Genomic DNA, 27,434 nt, shown 5'->3' with positions numbered 1-27,434 from the left:
GAAACTCATATCGGAATGCGGTTATCAAAGTGCCACTAGATGCTCTAACTCATTGCATATGCATTTAGGATCTAGTGGAGTGCTAACACCCTTGAAAATGTTTGTGAAAACATGCTAACACTTGTGCACAAGGTGATACACTTGGTGGTGGTGGCACATCTATAAAGGAGGTGGTGTTTGCAAGGTTGATTCGGCGCTTTCGGGAAAATGAAATGCCTATTTTCTATTGCGCCAGATGCAAAATTCTTAGTGGTTGGCACATTTGAACAAGGGTGAAGAAGTTAGAGTTGAAATGGAGTTAATCGAAATGATGCTGGCGTCGGTCTACTGACCGGACGCTGGGTCACTCAGCAACCGGATGCTGAAAGGCTGCGTCCGGTCGAGCTGTCAGACGACACAGTGGCTAGGGCATTGCACCGGACGTTGGTCTATGTCCGGTCAAGGTGGACCGGACGCGTCCGGTCGAAAAAACATGCCTCGGGGAGCTTACTGGAAACGACCGGACGCTGGGGCTTCAGTGTCCGGTCAGTTTTACCAGAGCATCCGGTCAGCTTCGCAGCCGTTGAAATTTGATGAACAGCGTTTGAAGCTGGTGACGCATGGCGTCCATCGGGCGACCGGACACTGAGGGCCAGCGTCCGGTCAGAGCGTGTTTTGCCCAGTGAAGGGGTATAACGGCTCTATTTGATGGGAGCTCTATTTATAGCCCTATGGCCGGCTCAAGGGAGAACTCTTGCACATTTTCATTGACATAGCAACCTTGTGAGCCTAGCCAAAGTCCTCCCACTCATCTCCATAATTGATTCATCATCTTTGTGAGATTGGGAGAGAATCCAAGTGCATTGCTTGAGTGATTGCATCTAGTGGCACTTGGTATTCGTGTTGCGCTGCGGATTTCGCTTGTTTCTCTTGGTGGTTGCCACCACCTAGACGGTTGGAGCAGCGGTGGAGGATTGACACGAGTCGGTGATTGTTCGTGGCCGCCTTCGATGATTGTGAGGGGAGTTGTACCTTCCCCGGTGGAGTGCCGAAAGGTAACTTTAGTAAATTGCTCGTGTCATTGAGTTACCTCACTTGTGGGTCGGTTCTTGCGGTGTCCTATCGTGTGGACGAGGTTTGTGAAACACCTCTTAGCCGCCGAACCACCAAGTGTTGGTCGACACAACAGAGACTAGCGTGTTGGCAAACACGTGAACCTCGGGAGAAAAATCGATTGTCTCTTATCATTTGCATTCTCCCGGTGATTGGCTTGATCTTCATCTTGTGATTGGTTCATCCCCTACACGGTGGTATAATCACCCTACTTGCTTGTTTACATTCTTGCAAACTAGTTGATACAAGCTCTTTAGTGCAATTAGAATTGAGAGCTTGCTTTGTTATTTACATTCATCTAGTTGAGCTCTTTAGACTAGTAAGTTTGTGTGCCTTATTTAACATTGCAACTAGAAGTGTCGGATAGGTGGCTTGCAACCCTTGTAGAGCTAGAGCAAGTTTGCTTTACGCTATTTGTCATACTAATCAAATTGCTCTAGTTGATTTATAGATTTTTAAATAGGCTATTCACCCCCCTCTAGCCATACTAGGACCTTTCACCAGGTCCTTGGTGAGTCTCTGATGCTCACCCGCTACCTCTACTACTCCCTTAGCGCCGTAGCTCACCGAAACATCGTCGTCGCCACCATAGGTTGTCCGCCGACATGGAGAGGTCGCCCTACTTCATCTCCGGTCTTTGAATCGTTGCCCATTGCTGCCTGCTGTCCTGTAGGTGAGCATCAGTCCTCTAGATGGGTCGAGGGGTCCCCAGTTGGCTGGCATAGCGACCTAGTGCCGGTCAATGCCACGCGCGGCGAGCGTGGAGGCGTCGGGGACCTCTCCGATGCGAAGACGGGTTAATACGCGGGTCTTCTTGCATAAACGATGTCTGTAGAAATAGTACGCATAGTCGTCGTGTTAATAGAGGATAGCGTGGGGGTGTTTCTGCAAAAGCACCGGCGCGCGCGAGCTTCCTCGCCGTGGGTTGTCTCGCGTGGCCGCGTCTGCGGGCCACCGCGCGCGCTGTGTTGCGTGGGCCGCCCTTGTTGGTCGCATGGAAGAATTGTTTTTCTTTTTCATAAGGAATTAGAAATAGTTTTCTAATTTAATTTTTGAGCTGATCTTTGGTAAATCATGTGGGTGTCCAAAATTATGAAACAAATTTTGTTAGGTTTCTAAAATTATGCTCTATCTATTAGTGTATTTAGTTCATATATATACATGTTGATATCAGGAGCTATTAAATCATTTAAAAATGTTTAAGATTGTTAGGAGAATTATTGTAGGAATTTTTGTGGTAAATTGGTGATAGCTTTAGTCCTAAAATTTTTATATTAGCTTCATTGTATTATTATGTACTCACTGTAATTTTTGTAGCTTTAGAATAGACTAAACATAAGGGTAGTTAAATGCTCTTTGTTTCAATATACATTAAATCATTAGTAGAAATAAAGATATATCCTTCATTTGTAAAGCTAGGTGTTTGTTAGTTGAACCCAACCTTTGCTTGATGAAGATGATAGTTAGCTAGTATTTTAGTCGTTAGAGCCAGCTTAATAGCTTAGTATGCGTATTCTTATGTTAAGAGTTGTTGTATAAATGCTAAGTGTTGTATCATTATCGCATATATGTAGAGAACGAGTTGGCGGAGATTGTGACCACCGGCGATCACAAGTTCGAGGAGATTGTCGAGGAGTACGAAGAGGAGATTCTCGTGCAGGAGGAGTTCCCGTAGCCACCACTGACTGACTCAGCTGACACCGCGCCTGCCCAAGGCAAGCCCCGATGTATAACCTCTATTTTATAATTCATCGTATATATATGTGTTGTGCATTTACGTTACAGGAATTTTATGAAAACCACATGCATAGATATACCTGTCCTAAGTCTTACTAGTGCAGGTTCGAGTAGCTGCTATGCTTAGGTTTTCAGTAGTGTGAGTAACCTGTCGTTACTCACAATAGGTGATTATTATTATTACTCTCATGATAAAATGATGAAAGGAAAAATGAAGACATGGTAGGGATATGGCATGGGTATTGGTGGGTGTAACAGGTTGTGTCCCGCGGCTAACAAGGCTTAGCTTGGTTACACTATTTTTCCTATCGGTGTCAATTAAGGACCGCCTATTGCTGTGGATGGTAGTCAGGTCACAGACTTATTATCCTGAGCACATACTTGCTTATGGGAGCAGGAAGGCTCGTTACGCTCTTCTCATGGATTCTGGCTCTTTCTGGATCGACTGATCAAAGGCGGGGACAGGTGGAGGTCTAAGCACCATACTGAGACTGGGTCTCAAGTGTGGAGGCTTAGAGTCCAAGTTTGGATGGGGACCTAGACCCCGTGACAAGAGTGGAATGAGTTAGTCTTGTTTGTGTCTGGGGTATAAACGGGGCGTGTGTTTCGGGGTACCTAGCTGGGATATATTGGTTCATGAATCGTTGTTTCCGTGAGACGGTACAACTTGGCTATGGTCTAACACCGTTGTAAGAACTGCAAGATAAAAGATGGTGAAATGGTTCTGATTACTTAACCTTTGCTTGAAAGTAGAACATGTGCTTACCTAGAATGGTTAGCTAATGAAGTAATCATAACTGCTAATAAAACTTGATTGTAAGGATGAACTATTAGTAATGCTTTTCGCAAACAAAAGAAAATAGCAAACCCATATTGCCTATCATACTTCTTGGAGTCGGGAAGCTATTTCCACTAGTCGGGTAAGTTTTGCGAGTATATTGTGTACACAGGGTTTATTTTACCCCTGTTGCAGGTGCAGCTTGAGAGTAGCTCTTGTGTGGAGGATTCTTCTGGTGGGCATAAACGGATTCTCGTATCGTTTCCGCTAGATGTTTATTTTCATTCCGCTGTTTAATTATCGTACTCTGAACTCTAGTATTGTAATAAATAATTTCTAAGAACTTTGGTTGTATGAAATGGACTAAGTATTGTAAGCTCGTACTCATTATTTGATTCTTGATGTAAAACGTGGATTGTTTCGAGTTCTTCCTTGGGTGTACTCGACGAAACTGTTCGAGGTAACTCACTTTCGGGGTGTTTAGTGTCTAGTAGAAGATGAGCGCCTCTAGAAGTGTGTTATTTTGGACAGTTGTGCCACAAAACGTTAATTAGGGTTGGAAGTTACTACAATTTGATTTGAAGATATTTAGAGGAACACGTTACGATAACTGTACAATATCAAGGCGAATTTACCAAAATTGTGGGTGAGCTATTCCGGGAAACCAAGTACTAGAAGACAAAACGAATTTAGCGTGAAATAGTTATAGTATATTGAATGGCTCAAGTCGATAATTAGAAAAGGTTGCCACAATTTGGTGTCAAGCTAGAAACCGGTTACTATAACGTCAAGATCAATTTACCATGAAATAGCTACGTTGTCTCGCAAAGCTAAATATGATAATGAAGATTAAGAGTTATGACAAATTAACAACAAGCAAGCTCACTACTCTAATTTAGTGAACAATTTTCATAATTTTTAATGACTTCACACATAATAATATATAGAACTTTTACTACAATCCATACATCCCTCATATATGATTTACTATTTTTCTATGTTAATTTGAAAAGTATGCAACAACAAGAGAACTATGATAATTAGAATATCGTCACAAAACAGTTGTTCTTTTTACCACATTTGCAGAATTATTAGGTTTTTACCACATTTTGCCGAATTATTAGGTTACCATTACCCATCTTTACCCATCTCTAATCTTATTTCGATAGTTTAACAAATTAATACCACCATAAATTAGTTCGGCCAGCCAATTCTGATTCATTCCAAATTTGAGCATACAACATCACTCACTTACCTTCCCACAAGGTGAATACCACCTTCAACAAGGCAAGGATGCAGAACACATTTGGTATCATGTTTTCAGGTTTATAAACACAAAGTAACACATTTATGATCAGTCCAGAAATTTTGTTTTAGTACATACCACACTGATGATACCTTTGTCCATAAAAATTAAACTAAAACAAAAGAACAAGAAATAAGCACTAGAGCTACATTATTTTTGACACAAATCATCAGCTATGTTGGTCAAGATCAGGCTGTGTGCGACTCAAGTCCGGCAGAAAGCATGTCGATCATGTTCAGTGGGTTGTGATGCATGCAGAAGAGCAGCTCTGAAAATGAGGTATGTTTTCCTGCATTTTTTGTGAGATAAAATTAGATTGAGTGAACTAGCCTGCATCTTCTGCCTGCGAACAGAATGGAACGAATCCTTCAATAGTGTGCATAGATATCATTTATATGAGCAAAATTACTATACGCAAGTTAATATAGTTACATTACAGTAACTGAGGCAAGAAGCTATGGCATACCAAAGACATAATTCTGGTAAAATAGGGCTTCAGATTTACCATACGAGAATCTAATGACTATGCAACAGTTAAAAAAGCTACTTTTGCAGGTCATAATGAACCACATTGTAGGATATATTTTTCTCATCTTATACTACCAGAATAGAAATCAGAAGCTCACAACGAGAATATGTTGGTCCACAAGTGAATCAGAAATCCAGTTCAGATAAAAGAACTATAATGACAATAAAAAACTGTAGAATCAAAAACTATAATGGGAATATATTGGTATCTGTAGTGACAACAAAAAGCATGGTAAGTAAAGACAAAACGACATCATAAATTTACTATAATGACATCATCCTTTTACCATAAAGAGATTTTACAACAGTGTTTTTTGAAGAAACTGGAGGGGCCTCGGCCCCTACAGGAATTTATTTTACAGCAGTGTTGTGGTCAAATGACTATAAAATGATTCCCAATTAATTGGAATCCTATATATAATACTAGAATTACGACAATAGCTTCAGTATTTCGGACAATTGCTATGGAAGATTACTTAAGTGCTAGCTGTAGCATGAAACTGAGCAAGTGACACTATTACATACCCCAAGACTGAAACCTCACTGCGCCTGTACTGCTTACCTGAATGAAACTAAAGAATCATCAAACTATAGAAAGATCAAATTAACCCGGTAGAACGACTGCTGCAACCTGTCGTATATATATACCACACCGAGCGAAACTACAAGCACCAACAAGGCAACAAAATGCAGACCAAGATACATAGGTGGTGCTGCATGGGGGCAGCTTTTTTTTTAAAAAAAAAATTGTTCTCAGGAAGCTTCCTTTTCTTTTCTTTTTTTTATTGTCTATCATATTATTATAATATAAATATGCTGATTTAAAAGGTTTGTCCTTCGATCCTGCACGGGGTTATTTTTACTTTTGTTCTCAAGAAGCTTCATTTTCTTTTCCTTTTTTATTGTCATATATCATATAAATATGCATATTTACATTCTAAAAACAACTCTAACAATTTCTTTATATCCTTCCATATTGATATGAATTATGAATAGAGTTTTTGGTGATTTTTCCTGCAATAGTTTTTTAACTAGATCTCTAAATATTCATATTTTCTATTTCTGGTTTTTCGGACGCTAGGAATAGAAGCTGGCTCTCCAAAGTGCCAACAAAACATAGAGAATTTGTTGAGTGTGAAAAGATATAAAGAACATTTTTTAATGGAATGGTTCTTTAAATTATTTTTTTGAAAGAATGGGTTTAAGAAAGAGGGCTGGAAATGATCCAAGGCACGTATATCAATGGCACCAAACTCCTGTTCCTTGAGAGAAGGAGAAAGAGAGGACAGAGGAGGAAAACGAGAGGCACGATGCTGTTGCTCGGACAAGATTCTGGTTTGTTAATCACCAATATAGGCTGGGCAAACTGAACTGACGGCAGCAATCGTAAGTTCTGAACTGAACAACTCGAAGGAAACCATCCATATGTGAGACTTTCGATGCATGAAAAAAATGGGCAGTTGGCTACTCTAGTCTCTAATAAGCAAACTAGCACCGCATATCCTTCTGTGTATAAACAGGTAGTAGTACTACCGTTGTTACGAGAAATGCATATCCTTCTGTGTGTAAACAGGTACTGTTGTTTTACATTGCTGCAAATATAAAGGAAGAGGAAAAAAAGCACATTGCTGCATATACAGTGGAAAATAAAAAAAAATGCATTGTTGCATATGTCAGAGAAAACAGCTTTGCAACGGCTAAAGCCGCCCAGCGCGCACTCGCCGCAACGCCAACTGAATGACCCGGTCTCCACGGCGCCCACGCTCCCGCTCTGTGCGCTTGCTCGATCGCGTGTAACGCCCTCACCAGTACAGGCTTGGCCAAAGGCCATGATTGTAATCTATATATGTACATGCCATGATTAATACAACGTTGTCCAGTTGATCAATACAAATCTACATGGTATCATCGTCCACAGTTCTCTTAGTGCATCCCTTTGCCACCTCTCCTTCCGCTGCTCCAATGGCGCCCTCCTCCCACCACTCCGACTCCTCTTCGGATGACGGCCTCTCTGTCGCCCCCGCCGCCGCCTCTGCGATCCAGGGCATCTCCATCCGCCACCACGTCCCTGTCATCCTCGACATGGACGAAGGCAACTACGGTCAGTGGCGCCACATCTTCGATTCCACCCTCGGCAAATTCGGTCTCGAGGGCCACGTTCGTTCCCCCACCCCGTCCCAGGAACGCGATGGCGAATGGCGCAGGGTTGATTCCTACGTCAACTGGATCCTCGCCACCGTCTCCAAGGGCGTTTTCGACATCGTTTGCCGTGATCGCCACAACGCTTTCTCCCTGTAGCACGCCGTCGAAGGGTTGTTCCAGGACAACGAGCTGCAATGCGCAGTGTATCTCGAGACCGAGCTGCGCACACTGCAGCAAGGCGACATGTCCACGAACGACTACTGCACCATGCTGAAGCGGATCGTGGATCAGCTGCACGACATCGACCATCCCGTCTCCGAGCCGAGTCAGGTGCTCAACCTCCTCCGCGTCCTCAATCCCCGGTACCGCTACGTCAAGCCGGTGATCACGTCTAAGTACCTGCCGCACTCCTTCCAGAGCGCCCGTTCCTTCCTCATCCTCGAGGAGCTCAGCGCTCAGCACAACGCCAACGCCGAAGCTGGCCAGGCTCTCGCCATGACTCACAGCGACAACCCCAGTGGCTCCTCCAACTCAACGTCCACCGGCCACAAGGACGGGTCTTCTTCCTCCACGGCGCCCTGATCCAACAACGATGGCAACAACCGTTCCAACAACCGCCAAGATCGGCGCCGTGGCCAAGGTCGTGGCAATGGCGGCGCGCCGCGATCCAACAACTCAAGCACGCAATCCGAGCCATGGGCCGTGGGCTACAATCCCTGGCAAGGTATGGTGCAAGCCTGGCCCATGCCTTTCTGCGCCCCCAGAGCAGGCATTCTCAGACCTCGTCCGCCGTTCTAGCCGCAGCAGGCCATGACGGCCACGCATCTGTCCGCACCGTCGCATGCCGGCCCATTCGACACCAGTGCCCTCTACGTCGCACTCCAGTCCGCCGACGTTCCCCACCATCCTCCGAGCGCGTCGTCTGAGTGGTACTTTGATACTGGCGTGTTGTCGCACATGTCGTCATCTCCTGGTAACTTCTCTCCCTCTTCCCTACGATCAACATCTTCTACTATCACAGTTGGCAATGGTGCTCGTATGCCGGTCACACATCAAGCACAAACACTCATTCCTACTGCCACCTCCCCTCTCCATTTAAATGATGTTCTTATTTCCCCTCATCTCATTAAGAACTTGATCAGTGTTCGCCACTTAACTCGTGACAACAATGTTTCTATCGAGTTTGACCCCTCTGGTTTCTCTATCAAGGATCTTCCTACCAGGGCGGAGATGCTCTGATGTGAAAGCAGCAGCGACCTCTACCCCATCAGCCTTCCACAACACCAAGCACTCACTGCTTCATCGGCAACATCTCTGTGGCGTCAACGGTTGGGACACCCCGGACACTCCATCACTTCTCAAATTTTACAAACTTTTCCTTTTCAATGTAATAAATCTGATGCTCATTCATGTTCTTCTTGCTGGCTGGGGAAACATGTTCGCCTTCCCTTCGCTGACTCTGCATCACATACATTTTTTTCCTTTTCAGCTAGTTCATTTAGACGTATGGATGTCTCCAGTTCTTAGTCATTCTGGTTATAAGTACTATGTCGTTTTTCTTGATGATTATAGTCATTACTTATGGACAATTCCACTTCGAAATAAATCCAATGTTCTTCCCACTGTTCGTTCCTTTATTTCTTATGTCCACACTCAATTCCGTCTGCCCATCGTCGCCTTCCAGACAGACAATGGATGGGAGTATGACTCTACCGCCATGCGTCTGCTCCTCTCCTCTCTCGGCACACTACTACATCTATCCTGCCCCTATACTTCACAGCAGAACGGGAAGGCCGAGAGAATTCTACCAACTGTTAACGATTGTATTCGAACTATGTTAATTCACAGTGCAGCACCACTGGCGTTCTGGGTCGAGGCGCTGGCCACGGCGACCTACCTGATCAATCATCGTCCATGCCGCGTCACGGGCGCCGCGACACCGTACACCATGCTCTTCGGCATGGCACCCTCGTACAACAAGCTACGTATTTTCGGATGCCTCTACTTCCCCAGCATGATCGCCAAGTCGCCTCACATGCTCGCCGCGCGATCCACAACCTATGTCTTCATCGGATACCCGGCTGATCACCGTGGCTATCGTTGCTACAAGCTAGCGACGGGTCGGGTCATCACGTCGCGCCACGTGGTCTTCGACGAGTCTGTCTACCCCTTCCGTGACTCCACCACGCCCGCCACTGCTGCATCGTCACCAGTGGCAGATGATCTGTCGTTCATGCAGACAGGCCACGCCATGGCTGCTGTGCGACGTCACCTGAGTCCGCCGCTGTCGCCGCCTCCCCTCGACATCGATCTACCACAACATCCGAGGTGCGCGCGCACAGCGCGACACATCCATGAACCGATGCCAAATGGTGCAGATAGGGGCTCATCTTCAATGCCAGAACCCACATCACCACCAGCGCCTGCGCCTGGACCTGCCGCGACATTACCCGTTGCATCACCGTCCGCGAGTCCATTGGCTACGGCACCCACGGTTGCCACTATAGCACCACCAGCACATGACGCCGTCAATCCTGGACACCCGATGATCACTCGTGCTCAGGCTAGGATCCACAAACCCAACCCGAAGTACGCCATGGCGGCCTCAGCGACCATCTCCCCGATCCCCCGGAGCATTCGCAACGCAGTCAAGGACCCCAACTAGTATGCTACCATGAAAAGAGAATTTGATGCGTTGTAGGCTAACAAGACCTGGACTCTCGTGCCGCGACCACATGACGCTCGCATCATAACCGACAAATGGGTCTTCAAACACAAGATGAATCCCGATGGAACTCTAGAGCGATACAAGGCTCGATGGGTTGTTTGTGGGTTCAACCAGCGCCCCGGCGTCGATTTCAGTGAGACATTCTCACCGGTAGTCAAGCCAGCCATGATCCACACCGTTCTCATGCTCGTGGCGACGTACAACTGGCCGACTCATCAACTCGACGTCTCCAACGCCTTCCTCCACGGCAACCATCACGAACGGGTGTACAGCCAGCAACCCACCGGGTTCGCCGATCCTCAGCATCCCAACGATGTCTGTCTCTTGTCGTGGTCCCTCTACGGTCTTCGCCAAGCACCACGGGCGTTGTTCGAACGCTTCGTCGGGCACATCACCAGCTTGGGGTTCATTCAGTCTAAGGCCGACTCCTCCCTCTTCGTCTACCACCGCAACGGGGGCACGACGTACCTGCTTCTATATGTCGACGACATGATCCTATCGACATCCTCGACGTCGCTCCTTCGTCATGTCATCGCTTGACTACACGACGCATTTGCTGTGAAGGACATGGGGGCCAATTCGACATTTCCTCGGCATCAACGTTCGACATACCAAAGATGGCTTCTTCCTCTCCCAGCCGGCGTATGTCGAGGATCTCTTGGAGCGCGCTGGCATGGCCAACTGCAACCTCATTGCCATGCCTGCGAACACCAAGCCGAAAGCATCAGCTGCTGACGGCAAGCTCATCGACGACGCCACCACTTACTGAAGCATCACTGGCGCATTGCAATATCTGACGATCACACGTCCAGACATTGCGTACGCTGTGCAGCAAGTGTGCTTACACATGCACACACCGAGGGACATGCACCAAGCGATGATGAAACGCATCCTCCGGTACGTCAAAGGGACGACGAGCCTCGACATCCAACTATGCGCCGCTCCTTCACCGACGATCACCGCCTACAGTGACGCCGACTGGGCCAGTTGTTCAGACACGCGACGTTCGACTTCAGGGTTTTGCGTCTTCCTCGGCAGTTCACTCATCTCGTGGTCATCCAAGAGACAAACCACGGTGTCAAGGTCGAGCGCCGAAGCTGAGTACCGCGCCATCGCCAACGCCGTCTCCGAGTGCTCTTGGCTTCGACATCTTCTTGGCGAGCTCCTCTGCAAGGTTCCCTCAACGACTGTGGCCTTCTGCGACAACATATCGTCAGTTTACATGTCCAGGAACCCTATCCACCACCGGCGAACCAAGCATATTGAGCTAGACATCCACTGGAAAAAGTGGCCATTGGAGAGCTTCGCGTCACGCACGTTCCCAGTGCGCGCCAACTCGCTGATGTGTTCACCAAAGGGCTGCCTTCGGCGCTGTTCTTCGAGTTCAGAGACAGTCTCTCCGTCACCGCGCCCGACCCTAAAGCCGCCCATCGCGCACTCGCCGCAATGCCAACTGAATGACCCGATCTCCACGGCGTCCATGCTCCCGCTCTGTGCGCTTGTCCGATCGCGTGTAACGCCCTCGCCAGTACAGGCTTGGCCAAAGGCCATGATTGTAATCTATATATGCACATGACATGATCATTACAACGTTGTCCAGTTGATCAATACAAATCTACAGCATATACTGAGGAAGAGAAAAGGACAACAAATAAAACGCATTGCTGCATATAGAGATGGACAAAACGACAGCAACAAAACACATAACGACAGCAAAACCACATTGCAGGAGGAAAAAAAACAAAAAAAGCACATTGCCGCATACGGAGTATATACAGAGGAAGAACAAAAACAGCAAACACAGAAGAAAAAAAAGCAACAAAAATAGAAAAAAAAAGAGGAGGAAAAAACAACAAAACACATTGCTGAACATATACAGAGGAAGAACAAAAACAGGAAAAAAAAACCAGCAAAAACAACAAAAAAAAGAAAAAAAAGTAACAAAAACAGGAAAAGCTGGACATATTACAGAGGAAGAACAAAAACAGGAACAAAACCAGCAATAACAACAAAAAAAAGGGAGAAAAGGTAACAAAAACATGCGGTGAGCGTGGATCGAACACGCGACCTTCAGATCTTCAGTCTGACGCTCTCCCAACTGAGCTATCCCCGCAGTTATGACAACGCAGGAACTGAAAGATATATATTTCTAGTAGTAAGAACACAAGCCCTTGCCCTTAGTTATTTGTTTTCCTCTGTATGTAAGTTCGACACGTACACCAAGAACTATGCCACACCGAAGCAAGTCGAACCCAGAACTTTTCACCCGGAACCGAACGGGACCCTTCCAGTACGCACCACTGACATGTCGCGTGGGACCAGCGCCAACAGGCAATGCTCATGAACCTCGCTAGCTGGCAGCCACCAACCTACTACACCATGGGCCAGCCTGAGCCTGTGAGGTCCTTGCAGTTGTGGTGCAGCAGCGGCTTGCCTGCCTCTCCTCAGTTCTCTCTCAGCATTGGCGCATTGCCATGGCCATGATCATTCATCTCGTTGAATCTAGAAGAGCGTCATCCGCCGAGAAAATGGCGTCGATACTTGTTGCGATTACCCGAGTATAATCTGAGGTAGCTGTAGTTGTGTGCTTGTGCACTGGTGCCTGCTGCTACGTAGAAGATCAAAGAGATCAGTCTGCGAATTTGGAACAAAGCGAACCGTTGATACTTGCTTGATATAGGAGTACTGTACAAAAGTCTGCGAGCATGGTCTGTACAAGGTCGGACGCCTTTTTAGAGTGAGTGACCTACAGCTTGACACGAATCATGTCCCCGAAACAGCCTGAACCTTTCAGACGGACGCAGAGCAGGGCAGGAGCTGCAGCTTTTGCCACAGTGCAGAGACAGGAGAGGATAGCACGGCCTATCCTGTTCCTTGGCAACGACATGTGGCCTGGGTTTGCAGGAAACCAAAGTTGCAGCAAGCTACCAGCTGCCATGAGCGGCCGGCCCATGAGAATACTGTATGGCCTCGTTCTCTTAGCTAAAAAAAAAATCGAAATATTGTTCCTGCTGATTAAATGAAAATATTGTTTCGACTGATTTAGTGTGAGAAAAAAATACTATTCTAACTAAAAACTGAAAAATACGGATTATGAGACGGTGAATAATGTGGGAGTGCTTCATCATTGTTTCACTTTCACGGTTGCAGGAGAAGCCAATCTCACCAGCCATGATCGACCTCAGCATCGATTAACTGCTGGATTCCGAGTTCTCAAAGGGCAAAGGTTTGTATTCAAACAGCAGGCAATGTCATGCAGAATAACACACCGGGACATCGTGTTAGAATTCAGATCAGTTGACAATTCGGCATGCATACATAACCACACCACAGAACAGAACCACCGCACACACGCGGCGGCGAGAACGCACAACAGAAGCTCCATTCATCACAAACACAAACCTGACGAATGCTATCTACAACCGCTACCCCGATCCGATCTCGCGTTCTTGATCCTTCTCCAGCTCGCCCCATTCCTCACTCCGCAAAATCACAGGAAAAACACGCGAAATGCACCCAAAGGAGAGCGGAGATGCACGAAACGAGACGCGAAAGCACGACATGCGGCATGCCACGCGTCAACGCATGCAACAATGCGGCGGCGGCAGTCACCGGGACTCCTCCTCCGGCCTCGTGGCGCCGGAGAGCACGGAGAGCAGGTTGAGGTGGTGGTGGCCCTGCGCCGCCACCGACGCGTACGCCTGCGCCGCCGCCTCCTGCGCGGGCGAGAGTCCCCACGCCGCCACGGGCCGCGCCTGCGTCTGCAGGGTCGCCCAGAACGGCGCCGGCGCCACCGCCGGCTCGTGCTCCTCGCGCGAGCGCTTCCCGAGGAGCGAGAGGAAGGCGCCGGAAGCGGAGGTGGACGGGGCGGAGGAGCAGGAGAAGACGGCCGGGGTGGTGCCGGACCCCGTGGCCGCGAGGATGGAGGGCTCAGCCTGGCGGAGCAGCCACTCGATGGTCTGGCCGTCCGACTTGAGCCCGAGCTCGCGGGTGAGCTGGAACACGCGCGCCGCGCACACGATCGGCATCCGCACGCGCCGCCCGCGCCCGTTCACCTTGCTGTGCCGGTCCTTGCCCGTGCCCGGGCTCTTCGCCTTCTTCAGCGCGGGCGCCGCGGCGTCGGCGGCTGGAGCTGCGGCGGCCGCCAGAGACATCGGCACCGGCGTGGGCGTGGGCGCGGGCATGGGCCGGTAGACTTGGAAGGTGGCGGCGCCGTCGCGAGAGGCCATGGGCTCCGTCTTGTACGGGTTTGTTGGTGGTGGACAGGGCTTTATGGGGAGGAGCTGATGCCTGATGGGGATAGCCGGATAGGGATAGGGCCGCGCCAGACCCTTGGCCCCCGGGTGGAACCATTTATAAAAGCGGCCTGATTTTTGTTGTAATTTTTATTTATTTTTCTAGCTACCATTATGCTGTCGCTGTGCCTTTTTCTTTTTCTTGTCTCTCAAATCACTGCAGTGGTAGACGAACACCTCTAGTAGAGGTAGTACTCGTAGGTGTATATTAGTGATGGAGAAAATTTGGCATTTTTTAAGAAAAAGCTTAACCTTATTAATCAGAAAGAATAACTTCTACGTCAATTATTATTGTTAGTACTAAACTTATAGCAAAGTCAGGTATAAACTTTATGAGCATACTTTGATACAAAATCAGAAACTCTAATCTGATCTCTCTTTATTATGTAAAGAAACTCAGCCTCTCTTTATGTAAACAAACGCAGCCCCTCGTGAAGTTCATCCACGAGCGCTTTTGTTTTGTTTATTCATAGGACTAGGCCGTATAAACTGTGATTGAAGAGTGCAGTCACAGGTATTGAAACGTTGGCGTCTGCCTCTGGACTGACTAGATAGAGTCTACAAAAGGGCAACGCAGGGACAGGCATGCAGCATCTCTGTAGCAGCAGTGCAGCGCTGTGCACTGTACACGCAGGGGGCAGGCCACATGGGACGCTGGGGTCCGCTCTGGTGGCTCTCACTTTGCTGTACCACGACTACGATACAGCCCCGCAGGCCTTTCCCAATTGGCATTTGGCAAGCCTCTAGCCGCGTCGGCGTAGCAGCACGCGATTTCATCGTATTATACTACTACTAGTGTGGCATCGACCATGTCATTAACAAGTCTGATTGTACTTTAGAGGCGAGAAATTAGTAAACAAGGGGACCTAGAGACCAACTCTTCAGTCCTCAATTTACGTCGTATTCCCTGGATCGTTTCTACGGCTTATAAGTCGACTGATGCTGTTTTGATGTGGGAGAAAAACACTATATCATAATTAATAAGCATAATTGATACGATCAGTAACCTGAAGCTGTTTTTTTTCTTCTTTTATATATGTCCAGCCCTACCATATGAGGAGAGAATATGGCCTCGATGGTTGAAGATGGCGACCAAGCTAAGCAGAGGTGAGGTCGTTCTCGCTCAAAAAGGGCGAACCTGATACGCAGAATGAAGGCACCGTCACAGGTCATTTTCAAACAATAAAGGGCCAGGATACGCGTGCAGGGAGGGGCGAGATACTGCCGGCGATAATCCAAGAAGGGATAGAGCCCGGAGCCCCGCCGGACCTGAATCAGAACTCGGTCCAGAGCTGCGGCAGCGAACGGTGAGCGGTGAGCCCGTCGTAGAAGATGCAGCGCCCAGCGCTCGCTGCAGACATGTCACGCCCTGCACAGCTACGGCACGGGGTCCAGGTGCGTGTGGAGCCCCCGGGACCGGGAGCGCGCGGCTGGCTGGATCATCGGGAGGATTGATGGTTCGGTGGCCTGGCCTCATGACGCAACAACGCAACGGGTTGCAGTTGCGCCCAGCCTGGACCACCTGCTGTGGTTCAGCTGCGCTGCGCTCGTCGTGCCCGCGCGGAACACCGCTTGCGTTTGTGTAGGGTGCACGCCACATTCCGGTCAGTCAGGAATTGACTCCGCGTTTTTTTTCCGGTGACTACTAGCTGGATTGAAATAATTGAGGCCATTGCTGCTGGGTGTCTGAGTTCTGCGAGGCATCAGTGTAAAAAAATGAATGGAACAAGATGCCCTCGCTGGACTCTTGGTTACGTGTTATATAGAAAGGAAAAAGCTCCCTGCGTGGCTTTATACATTATGGTAGAATTACAGCAAACTATACCTAGGACCTCTATCTATGCATGCTCACATGCACAACCACCGTCGCCTACTCAACAACCTGAAGATTACACAATGTTACGATGAACCTAGACACATACATTTTAACACCCCACTCAATCTCAACTGGCCACTAGGTTGAGATTGTTCCTGAACTCTTCTACTTTAGCTGCAACAAGAGGCTTCGTAAAACCATCAGCTAGCTGATCAACATAATTAATAAAACAGATCTCTAAAAGTTTATGAGCAACTCTTTCTTGGACGAAATAAAAATCAATCTCAATAGGTTTAGTGCGAGCATGAAAAACTGGATTAGCAGATAAATACTTAGCTCCAATATTATCACACCATAACCGAGCTGCACGAGGATGTTGAACCCCAAGTTCATCAAGTAACTTCTGAACCCACATCACCTCTGCAGTGGCATCGGCTAACGCTTTGTATTCGGCTTCGGTACTGGACCTAGAAACGGTGGGCTGCTTCTTGGCACACCATGAGACGAGATTGCACTCGAGAAAAACTGCAAACCCGCCTGTTAAACGTCGGTCATCAGGGCATCCTGCCCAGTCGGCATCACTGAAGGCACTCACCATCATGGACTGAGAAGGCCGAACCTTAAGACCCAGGTTCAAAGTCCCTTGGACATACCGCAGAATGCGCTTAACAGCGCTCCAGTGCACCGTAGTCGGTTGATGCAAAAATTGGCACACTTTGTTCACCGAGAAAGAAATGTCAGGTCTGGTCAGCGTTAGGTATTGCAAAGCCCCCACTACACTCCTGAATCTTGTCGCATCACCAGGGCCTAGCTTCACACCATCTGTAGCGCTTAACTTTTCAGAGCTAGCAAGAGGAGTGTTGATCGGTTTGCACTTGCCCATACCAGCTCTCTTGACAACATCAGTAGCATAGCGCTGTTGAGACAATAGGAGACCGTCCCTTGATCTCTTGACTTCGATGCCCAAGAAGTAATGAAGATCACCTAGATCCTTGAGTGCAAAGTCCCGTTCCAAATCTCGGAGCAAAGCATCAGTAGCATCTTTGGACGAGCTAGCCACAATTATGTCATCAACATAAACCAAAACAAAGATAGTATGCCGACCTTTCTGATAATAAAACAAAGATGTATCTGCCTTGGATGGAACAAATCCTAGAGTTTCAAGCTTGCCACACAACCGAGCATACCAGGCGCGAGGTGCTTGTTTGAGACCGTAGAGTGCTTTATCAAGTTTACACACCCAATTCGGCCGATCCTTGTCAACATATCCAGGGGGTTGACACATGTATACTTCCTCTTTAAGAACTCCATGCAAAAATGCATTTTGAACATCAAGTTGCCTGAGAGTCCACCCCTTTGAAACAGCTATGGACAAAATAAGACGTATGGTTGCCGCCTTGACAACGGGACTAAAAGTATCTTCATAATCAATTCCATACCTCTGCTTGTAACCTTTAGCAACAAGTCTTGCCTTGTAACGATCAATGGATCCATCTGTTCGTCGCTTCACTTTATAGACCCATTTGCAGTCAATTATATTTTTGTCGTGTGGTGGATGAACCAAATGCCAAGTCTTGTTGCGACGAAGTGCTTGGTACTCACTGTCCATGGCTACAATCCAATTTTCATCTTGGAGAGCTTCACTAACAGTGGAGGGTTCCTCAGATGTAGCTGCCATCATGCACCATCTCACCATGCCATCGGTGTACTGCTTGGGCTGACTGATCCATTGAGAGAGGCATGTGATCGGGCGAGGTGGCGCAGTAGGAGCAACAGGATCCACAACCACAGAAGATCTAGAGGGGAGGATCTCCGTCGGCAGCAGATTGCCAATAGCCGCAGCAGGCGGCAGCTGCAGTCCTGCACCTGTTGGCAGACTCGTAGCGGAGATGGGAGGCAGCGTGCCGGATGTTGCCGCAGACGATCCCGCTGAAGACCCGACCGGCGGTGCCGACGCACCTGCGTGCGAATCAGCCAGCGATCCCGAGGCGGATTCAACGACAGGATCAACTTCGGATCCCGCACTCGCATCAGCCTGGTCTCCGCCACGGAGACACATGTGAGAACAAGCGGGCGACGCCGTTTTTTCACCGTTCGACGCTAGATTTGTTCCGTTTCTCGCCGAGTTTGTTCCTGCATCCAACTGACAACCAGGAGAACTTGACACAGTATTAGGCACAGAGTTAGTAACATGTCGATCATGCAATTTTGCATCCCCAAAAAAAGTGGAACTGAGGAGGGATTCAGGAAGAAGAGAAATTTCCGCTCACAACCGTGCACCGGCGTTGGGATGGAGTTCAGAGGAGGGAAACACATTCTCATCAAACACAATGTCACGAGAAATATACACACGACCTACAGAGGGATCTAAACACTTAAACCCCTTGTGTGAATTGCTGTAGCCAAGGAAGACACACCGTTTAGAGCGGAATTCAAATTCCATGGTGTTGTATGGACGAAGGTTGGGCCAGCAGGCACAACCAAAGATTCTGAGGAAGGAGTAGTCGGGTTTGTGACCATGGAGGCGCTCGTAAGGTGTGTCACTATGGATGACTTTGGAAGGGAGGCAATTTATAAGAAATATAGCTGTAAGAAACGCTTCATCCCAAAATTTTAATGGCATGGCAGCATGAGCAAGTAGAGAGAGTCCTATCTCAACAATGTGCATGTGCTTGCGTTCAGCGGAGCCATTTTGTTGATGTGCATGGGGACACGAAATAAGATGTTCTATGCCTATGCGCCTAAAAAAGGAATTCAAGGTTTGATATTCACCTCCCTAGTCTATTTGTACCTTTAAGATCTTGCGACCAAATTGTCGCTCGACAAGGTTTTGAAAATCACAAAAACAAGAGAATACTTCTGATTTATGGAGCAATAGATAGATCCAATTAAACTTTGAATAATCATCAATAAAGCTTACATAATAGATGTTTTTGCTGACTGACATAGGTGCCGCCCCCCACACATTAGAGAAGACTAAATCCATGGGACTAGTAGAAACACTAGTTGACTTAGGATAAGGTAGCTGGTGGCTCTTGCCCCGCTGACATGCATCACAAATTTTAGCTTTATTCGAGTTTCTAACAAAAGGAAGATTATGGTGGCTCAGAACTTACTGTACCACGGCAGGAGACGCGTGTCCTAGCCTAGCATGCCATAATGATGACGACAGCTTGGATGCACCAAGCGCTTGCTTATTGTAGGATGACTTGAGGGGATAGAGGCCCCCTTCACATCTGCCTCGCAGGAGAGTCCTCTTGGTCCCCTGTTCCTTGATGGAAAAGTGATTTGGATGAAATTCTAGAAAAGCATTATTGTCACGAGCTAAACGATTTACAGAGATAAGACTTTTACTTGCTTGTGGAACATGGAGCACATTATTAAGATGAATATGGGTATGTCGGGAATGCAAAACGCTATGACCAACATAACCAATCTCCATACCTGTTCCATTTGCCGCATGCACTTGCTCGTTGGCGGAGTACTTGTCACGGATGGTTAGCTTCTCAAGCTCCCCTGTGATGTGATCAGTGGCACCGGTATCCATTTACCAGTTGGTGTCCACGCCGTAGTTGGAGGTTGCTGAAGCCGCTATCTTCTGCTAGGGGCCAGTGTAGGAGGTGTCAAACCTCTTGAAATAGCGCACCACCGTGTGTCCCTCTTTGCCACACAACTGGCAAAATACGCCAGATTGGAAGCTGCCGCGACCACCTCCGGTGCCGCCATGGCCTCCCTTGTGGCCACGACCAAAACCGCCTCGTCCGCCTCCACCGCGACCATTGCGAGGGCTGTTGTTGACGTTGCCGCCCCCGCGACCGTTCTTCATCACCATGTTGGCCGAGGATGGAGCTCCCCCGCCTTGCATCTCCATGCGCTGCTCGAAGCTGACTAGCTATGCGTAGAGCTCCAGCACGGTGATCGGCTCGACTCTTGCTGCGACTGCCGAGACGATAGAGTTGAAGTCACTGACGAGTCCGGTGAGGATGTAGGAGACGAGCTCCTCGTCCTCTAGCTTGCGTCCCGTCGATGCCATCTCGTCGGCGAGACCCTTCATCTTTGTGAAGTACTCCGCCATAGTTGATGCTTCTTTAGATGCCGTGGCGAGCGCCATGCACGTGGCGATCACACGCGCACGGGACTGCGAGGCATGCAGTGCCTAGATCGTAGCCCAGAGCTCGACGGCGATAGATGCAGATGACACCTGGGAAAAGATTTCCTTGGACAGAGATGAAAACAAGTAGCTAAGCACCTGACTGTCCTTGGCTACCCACTTCTCGTACTCTGGATTGGGCAGCGGGTCGACCTGCTTGTCGTCCGCTGTGTCATCGTTCTTGCCGGCGGTGTCTAGGAACTCTGGTGGCGGTTTTGCGGTGGGCTTGATGAACCCCGCGAGTTGGGCCCCTTTGAGAGTCGACAACACCTGAGCATGCCACATTCCGTAGTTGCCTCTGGTGAGCTTCTCCGTCACCATAGGAAGGAGACCGAAGGAGAGGGCTGCAGTGGCTGGTGTTTACACCATGGGTCCCTAGATTAGATGACTCTGGTACCATGTAAAAAATGAAGGAACAAGATGCCCTTCCTGGGCTCTTGGTTACGTGTTATATAGGCAGAGAAAAGCCCCCTGCGTGGCCTTGTACATCATGGTAGAATTACAACAAACTATACCTAAGATCTCTATCTATGCATGCTCACATGCACAACCACCGACGCCTACTCAACAACCTGAGGATTGCACCGTGTTACAATGAACCTAGACACATACATTTTAACAATCAGTAATTATTCTTGTCATCTGCTCCTCTATTTAAGCCTCGTTTAAATCCAGTAGATAAAGTTTTGGGGTGTCATATCAGATGTTATATGGGGGTATCGCACGAGGTATTCAGATACTAATAAAAAAACAAATTACAGAATCCGATAGTAATCCACGAAATGAATTTATTAAGCATAATTAATCTATTATTAGCATATGTGTTACTGTAGCACCATATTGTCAAATCATAGACTAATTAGGCTTAAAAGATTCGTCTAGCAAATTAGTCGTAAACTGTGCAATTAGTTATTTTTAGTCTATATTTAATACTCTATGTATGTGTCTAAACATTTGATGGGATAGGGAGTAAACCTTAGGGGGAGAAACTAAACAAGGCTTTAGACATACAATCTCCTCTTTTTTCATGTGCCTTGGCACATTTTTCATTAAGCAGAAGTAGAGTTTTTGTAACATTACAAGGACACTCCAGTAATCCTAGGATTACCACAGCAGTCCCAAAGCCACACAAAAAGAAAGAACAACCAGATAAACATGGCAAAGAGATCCACGGCCTCAACACCCCTACGGACTGGAACCTGTGACTAAAGACAATGACGCAGTGGAACCCAATGGAGCAGTGAAACCATGGTGGCAAAGCATCCACCAAGATCAGATGAGACAAGCTTCCAATAGCAACGACGGCAAAGCATCCGCCAAGGAAGCACAAGCAAGCACGACGACGGTGGCATAGCATCCACCAGAGAAGCACGATGGCCAAGTATCCGCTGAAGATACACGCACGACAATAGCGGCAAAGCGTCTGCTATGAAAGAGCATGGGCCAACCCGCACTTAGCAGCAAAGCATTTGCTGGAGGGGGAGGGAGACCGAAGCAATGTCGGTGGCAAAGCATCCGCCCAAGCAGTAATGGCAAAGCATCCGCTACGATAAATCAAACAACTACAGCATCACAAGACATGGGACAGACCACTGCGGTGAGAAGAATGAAGCACACATAGGCACAACTCCATAGGGGGCAGCTCCAGTAGGTGCGGAAGGAGCAGGGGTACAACAGGAGTGCTCAACGAAGCCTTCATGAAGGGTTGTGACATCCGCAGGCGCCACCAATGCTGACAAGCACTCAAGTAGGACTTTCACCCCTCAGACCTGCCCCATCAGCAAGCGCCACAAATGGATTTTTGGCGATGCCTCCAAGAAGGTAGGTGACACAGGATGCGCCACCGCCGCCGGCCCAGAGCAAGCCAAGTAGGGTTTTCACCCATAATCCATTCGTAGAATGACCGCCACATCGACCAACACCATGGAACGACCGTCACGCCGTGCGGACCCATGACCACGCGCCGCGCTGGTGAAAGCCCTAGTTTGGTTTTGGATAATTGATGAAACATAGCACTAACCTTTGTCATAAGCATTGATATGAGCTAGGTTGGTGCAATCCAAGTGATTGAGCAAAATGAGGTCCATGGTGATGGAGGTGGACATGAGATGATGATGATGATCAAACTTAACTTAGAAAAGAAGAAAGAGAAAAACCAAAACCAAGAAGATCAAGGCAAAGGTATAAGATAGGTGTTTGTTTTACACTCAAGACATCATAAAAGGTGTGAGTGACTTAGGATCGATAGCCGTACTATAAAGAGGGGAAATCTTTGGCTAAATGGTTTATCGAGTGCCACTAGGTGACATGATTTTTGCATATGCATCCAGGAACCTAGTGTGCTAACTTTGACCCTTGTAAAATGCTTTGAAAAATGCTAACACACGTGCACACAAGTTCTACACTTTGTGGTTAGCAGGTTGGAAGCAATGGTGAAGTGGTTGTGGACTTAGAAAAAGAAAAGGAGGAAGAAGTCCACGACCGGACGCTGGCCGCAGGGTGACCGGACTCACCCTGGGTAGCTGGCCGAGGGGGCTAAGGAGCGACCGGACACTGCCTCCGGCGCATCCGATCACCTATTAGATACCAACATTTGTAGGCGATCAGACATGACACTACTGCATTAGGTGGCGAGTGACGTACGGTGATGTCATCATCAAGACCGCGCACGTAGGAATAGTGACAGGATTGGATGCTGGGGCACGTCAGGTCAGCGCTGACTTGACATGTCCGGTCATGTTTTTAGCACTCTGGATCGTCTCTGGGTATGACCTGACGCCGGGACGCCCTGGGTCTGGTTATCATAGAGGTGAGTCCGATCATCACTTAGTGCACGAACGATCAAAGTTTTGACCGTTGAAGATCAACGAACGACATTCAAAAGCGGGACACGAGGCGGTGATCTAGCGACCGGACATTGAGGAAGCTACGTCCGATCACACCCACCTGCACGTCCAGTCAGGCCATGAAAGCAGGGAGCAGGGGGCCAACGACTCTTTCGTGGTTGTCTCCCTATTTAAAGATCTTGGCCAACTCTTGGCTCACTCTCTTGGCACTTTGACATTCCTATCATCCTTGTAAGCCGAAGCAAACACCTCCCACACATCTCCATCATTGATTTATCATCATAGTGAGATTAAGAGTGATTCCAAGCGCATTTGCTTGAGTGATTGCATCTAGTGGCACTTAGGAATCATTGTGGCTGCAGATTTCTTATTTCTCTTGGTGGTTGCCGCCACCTAGATGGCTTGGAGCAGCAGAGCAGCTTTAGCATGAGTTGGTGATTGTTCGTAGCCGGCTCCATTGATTGTGAGGGGTCCTGTACCTTCCCTAGCGGAGTGCCGAAAGGTAACTCTAGTGGATTGCTCGTGTCATTGAGTTACCTCACTTGTGGGTAGGTTCTTGCGGTGTCCAATTGTGTGGATGAGGTTTGTGCAACACCTCTTAGCCATCAAACCACCAAGTGTTGGTCGACACAATGGGGACTAGCTTGCCGACAAGCATGTGAACCTCAGGAGAGAAAATGGTTGTCTCTTGTCCCTTGGTATTCTTCTGGTGATTGAATTGATATTTATCTTGTGATTGGCTCACTCTTTTATGCGGCGGTATAATCACCTTACTTACTCATTTATATTTCTGCAAACTAGTTGTAGCAAGCTCTTTAGTGTAGCTAAAATTAAGAGCTTGCTTTGTAGCTTAAGTTCATCTAGTGGAGCTCTTTAGTGTAGCAAGTTTGGGAGCTCTTAGTGAGTAGCAACTTAGCTCTTGTGTGTGCCTAGTGATTATAGCAACTAGAATTGTTTGGATAGTGTAGGATCTCTGGTTGGCCTAGAGGGGGTGAATAGGCCTGTCAGAACAAACACTCAAACTTTTATCAAATTCACCCAGTGGCACTGCCGCTCTGGAGGGCGGCACTATAGGGCTAGAATAGTGGCACTGCCGTACCTGCAGACAAGTTCAAATCATAGTTCAAAATTCGTGAATGAAAACTTAGATCGGAGAAATTTCCTAGCTTACTGTAGGTATGGCAATCACTGATAAAGAGCTAGAAGTGGTAAGAACGCCACACACAAGTAGATCAACAGAAACCCTAGAAATCACCTCAACCACAATATGTCATGCAAGGAATGTAAATCAAGCACAAGTGACACAATAATTTATCCTATGGTTCGGCTCGCAACCAAGGCTTGCCTACCTCCACGTTGTTGAGGTTAGCCACTAAGGCTTAGGGCTTTCCAACCCTTCCTCATTCTCAAATCAAGAGACTTAACTCTTGAGATGAGGGGTGAGTTTACTAACTTCAAGAGATGGTTACAAACCTCCTAGGGCTTCCACACAAGTTTGCAAGGTCCACGGGTGACACTCTAGTTGGCTAGGAGACAAGCTCTAAGAGTAACAAACACAACCATCAGCTAAAACGTGAACCAAGTGCTCTTTAGAGTTTGGGAATCAATGGAGCTGTTCTATAATCGAGTTTTGGACCCTTTTCCCTCAAGGATTGATGGGGAAATCAATGGATTTGCTTGAGGGTTTGAGGACAACAATGGAGGGAGAGAGAAAGAGCTCTTGCTCTATTTTGGGCATGCTGAAGTGAGGAAGAAGAGTCAGATGGTTGTTGGGGAGGAAAAGGAAAGGTATATATACCCCTTAGCCCCCAACGGTCACCGCACCCAAGGGGTCAGGCGAGACGGAGCTCGTAGCTTTGAGGTCAGGCAAGACGGAGCCCATGGCCTCGAGGTCGGGCAAGACAGAGCCCGCAACCTTAGGGTCAGGCAATTCCTTTTAATATGTCTTGAGCCATCCGGGGAAGTCAGCGTGGGCGTTCACTTCCTTGTGCATCGACGTAAGTACGGCAGTGCCTCTCTTCAAGTACGGTAGTGCCGCACTATGCAAGACAACAAGGATAATAGTAAAGTGTAGACTGTCTTGGCTATGAATCTAAGGATGCATGTGATTGTTTGAGCACTTGGTAGCACATATTAGCTTAAGAATCATGTCCCCCTTTATAGTATGGCTTTTTCCTATACTCAAATTTTAAATATAAAAGAATTTAAACCTCCTTTCAGTTTGAAGCCATCTACATTTGTAATTGGGGGCTCCTCCATTTCATGTAGCATCCTCGAATATAAATTCCCTACTTGTCATCTCGATAAATCTCATTAGTTCTCTAATTGCATCGTCATTATCACCAAAACCCACAATTAGGGCTTGATTGCACTTTCAATCTCCCCCTTTTTGGTGATTGATGACAACCCAATTAGAGTTTATAAAAGATATGAAATAAATACTAAGATTTTTGAGCCATGGGTGTAGTGCATGTCAAGCCAGAAAGTAAGTTGATAACACACATCCTAAGAAGAGCATGATGAGCATATCTAAGGCATTTGAGTTATTGCACATGGACTTGTTTGGACCAGCCACATACACTGGAATTGGTGGAAACAAATATGAATTTATGATTGTAAATGATTTCACTAGATACACTTGGGTGTTCTTTCTTGTTGAGAAGAGTGATGTATTTGCAACCTTCAAGACATTCATCAAGAGAATTCACAATGAATTTGAAACAACCATAAAAAAGATAAGAAGTGACAATGGTAGTGAGTTCAAGAATACAAGAGTTGATGATTTGTGTGATGAGTTTGGAATTAGGCATCAATTCTCGGCCAAGTACACTCCACAATCAAATGGCCTAGTTGAAAGAAAGAATAGAACTTTGATTGACATGGCAAGATCAATGTTGAGTGAGTATAATGTGAGTCATTCATTTTGGGCTGAAGCAATCAACACGGCTTGCTACTATAGCAACCGACTCTATTATCACCTCATGACGGAGAAGACACCTTATGAGCTATTGAATGGAAGAAAGCCCAACATAGCATACTTTTGAGTTTTTGGTTGCAAATGCTACATATTAAAGAAACGCCCTAGATTGAGCAAGTTTGAAAATAAATATGATGAACGTTTCTTGCTTGGTTACTCAACTACTAGCAAGGCTTATAGAGTTTGGAATTGGGCTAGTGGTCCTGTTGGGGACTGATACTAGGGTACCCGAAGAGGAGGGGCTAATGGTCATTATACGTTAATCCATCTAGGCAGTCAAAGGAGCGACTATAGCTACAACCGACACCGAGGCCGCGGGCTCTGCCTTGCCCAACCTCTGGCCATGGGCTCCACCTCGCTCGACCCCAAGGTCATACGATCCACCTCGCCTAACCTCTGAGGGTGGGCTCTGCCTTGCTTGACACCGAGGTCGTAGGCTCTGCCTCGCCCAACCTCTAAGGGCGGGCTCTGCCTTGCCCAACCCCAAGGTCATGCGATTCGCCTTGCCCGACATCTAAGGGCGGGCTCCACCTCGCCTAACCCCAAGGTCGTGTGATTCGCCTCGCCCGACTTCTGGGGATGGGCTCCGCCTCACCCGACACTGAGGCCATGGGCTCCACCTCGCCCAACCTCTAAGGGCAGGCTCCACCTCATCTGACCCCCACGGGTAGGCTCCGCCTCGCCCGACATTTGAGGGTGGGCTCCACCTCGCCCGATCCCTCTAGCATGGCTCCTAATGGAAGCTCACGCCGCCGCCAACCACTATGGGCCAGAAAGTACAACCCAAGGTCAAACCTCTGGCATCGTGCAGGGAACGATCATGTCTCAACATGACCCATACCCATGACATGTCATTCTAGGGAACTCACATTGCCAGCAGTGATGGACGCATGGTCACTATGCTACCTACTCCCTGTACGGCTACTGATTAGCACGCTAGTTCATCACGCCGCCCACTGAGGCGGAGTGGGATGTCACAACCCACTGACAACACTAGGGCATGGCATCATCAGGCGGACAGGTGCTTGGTGTGGAGCTA

General features: G+C 47.8%; 2 protein-coding genes and 1 non-coding gene across 3 annotated transcripts; 1 reads left to right on the top strand and 2 right to left on the bottom strand.

Moving 5' to 3' along the window:
• The first annotated feature begins 7,826 nt into the window (after nt 1-7,826).
• LOC136492069 (uncharacterized) lies at nt 7,827-8,165 on the top strand. The gene has a single exon (XM_066488218.1). It carries the CDS (start codon nt 7,827-7,829, stop codon nt 8,163-8,165), a length of 339 nt encoding a protein of 112 aa, XP_066344315.1.
• Nucleotides 8,166-12,351: 4,186 nt separating this feature from the next.
• TRNAF-GAA (transfer RNA phenylalanine (anticodon GAA)) lies at nt 12,352-12,424 on the bottom strand. Its single transcript has one exon. It is a non-coding gene; the product is annotated as a tRNA-Phe (tRNA).
• A 1,097-nt stretch (nt 12,425-13,521) lies between these two features.
• Nucleotides 13,522-14,645, bottom strand: LOC136494573 (transcription factor PCF1-like). The gene has a single exon (XM_066490724.1). The coding sequence runs from the start codon at nt 14,538-14,540 to the stop codon at nt 13,920-13,922; it is 621 nt and encodes a 206-aa protein (XP_066346821.1). The 5' UTR covers nt 14,541-14,645; the 3' UTR covers nt 13,522-13,919.
• Nucleotides 14,646-27,434: the final 12,789 nt, after the last annotated feature.

Source organism: Miscanthus floridulus, chromosome 11 (genome assembly GCF_019320115.1).
Source record: "Miscanthus floridulus cultivar M001 chromosome 11, ASM1932011v1, whole genome shotgun sequence".
Taxonomy (NCBI): Eukaryota; Viridiplantae; Streptophyta; class Magnoliopsida; order Poales; family Poaceae; genus Miscanthus; species Miscanthus floridulus.
The sequence above is the reverse complement of the archived record's forward strand: the minus strand, read 5'-3'. Positions and strand labels throughout refer to the sequence as shown.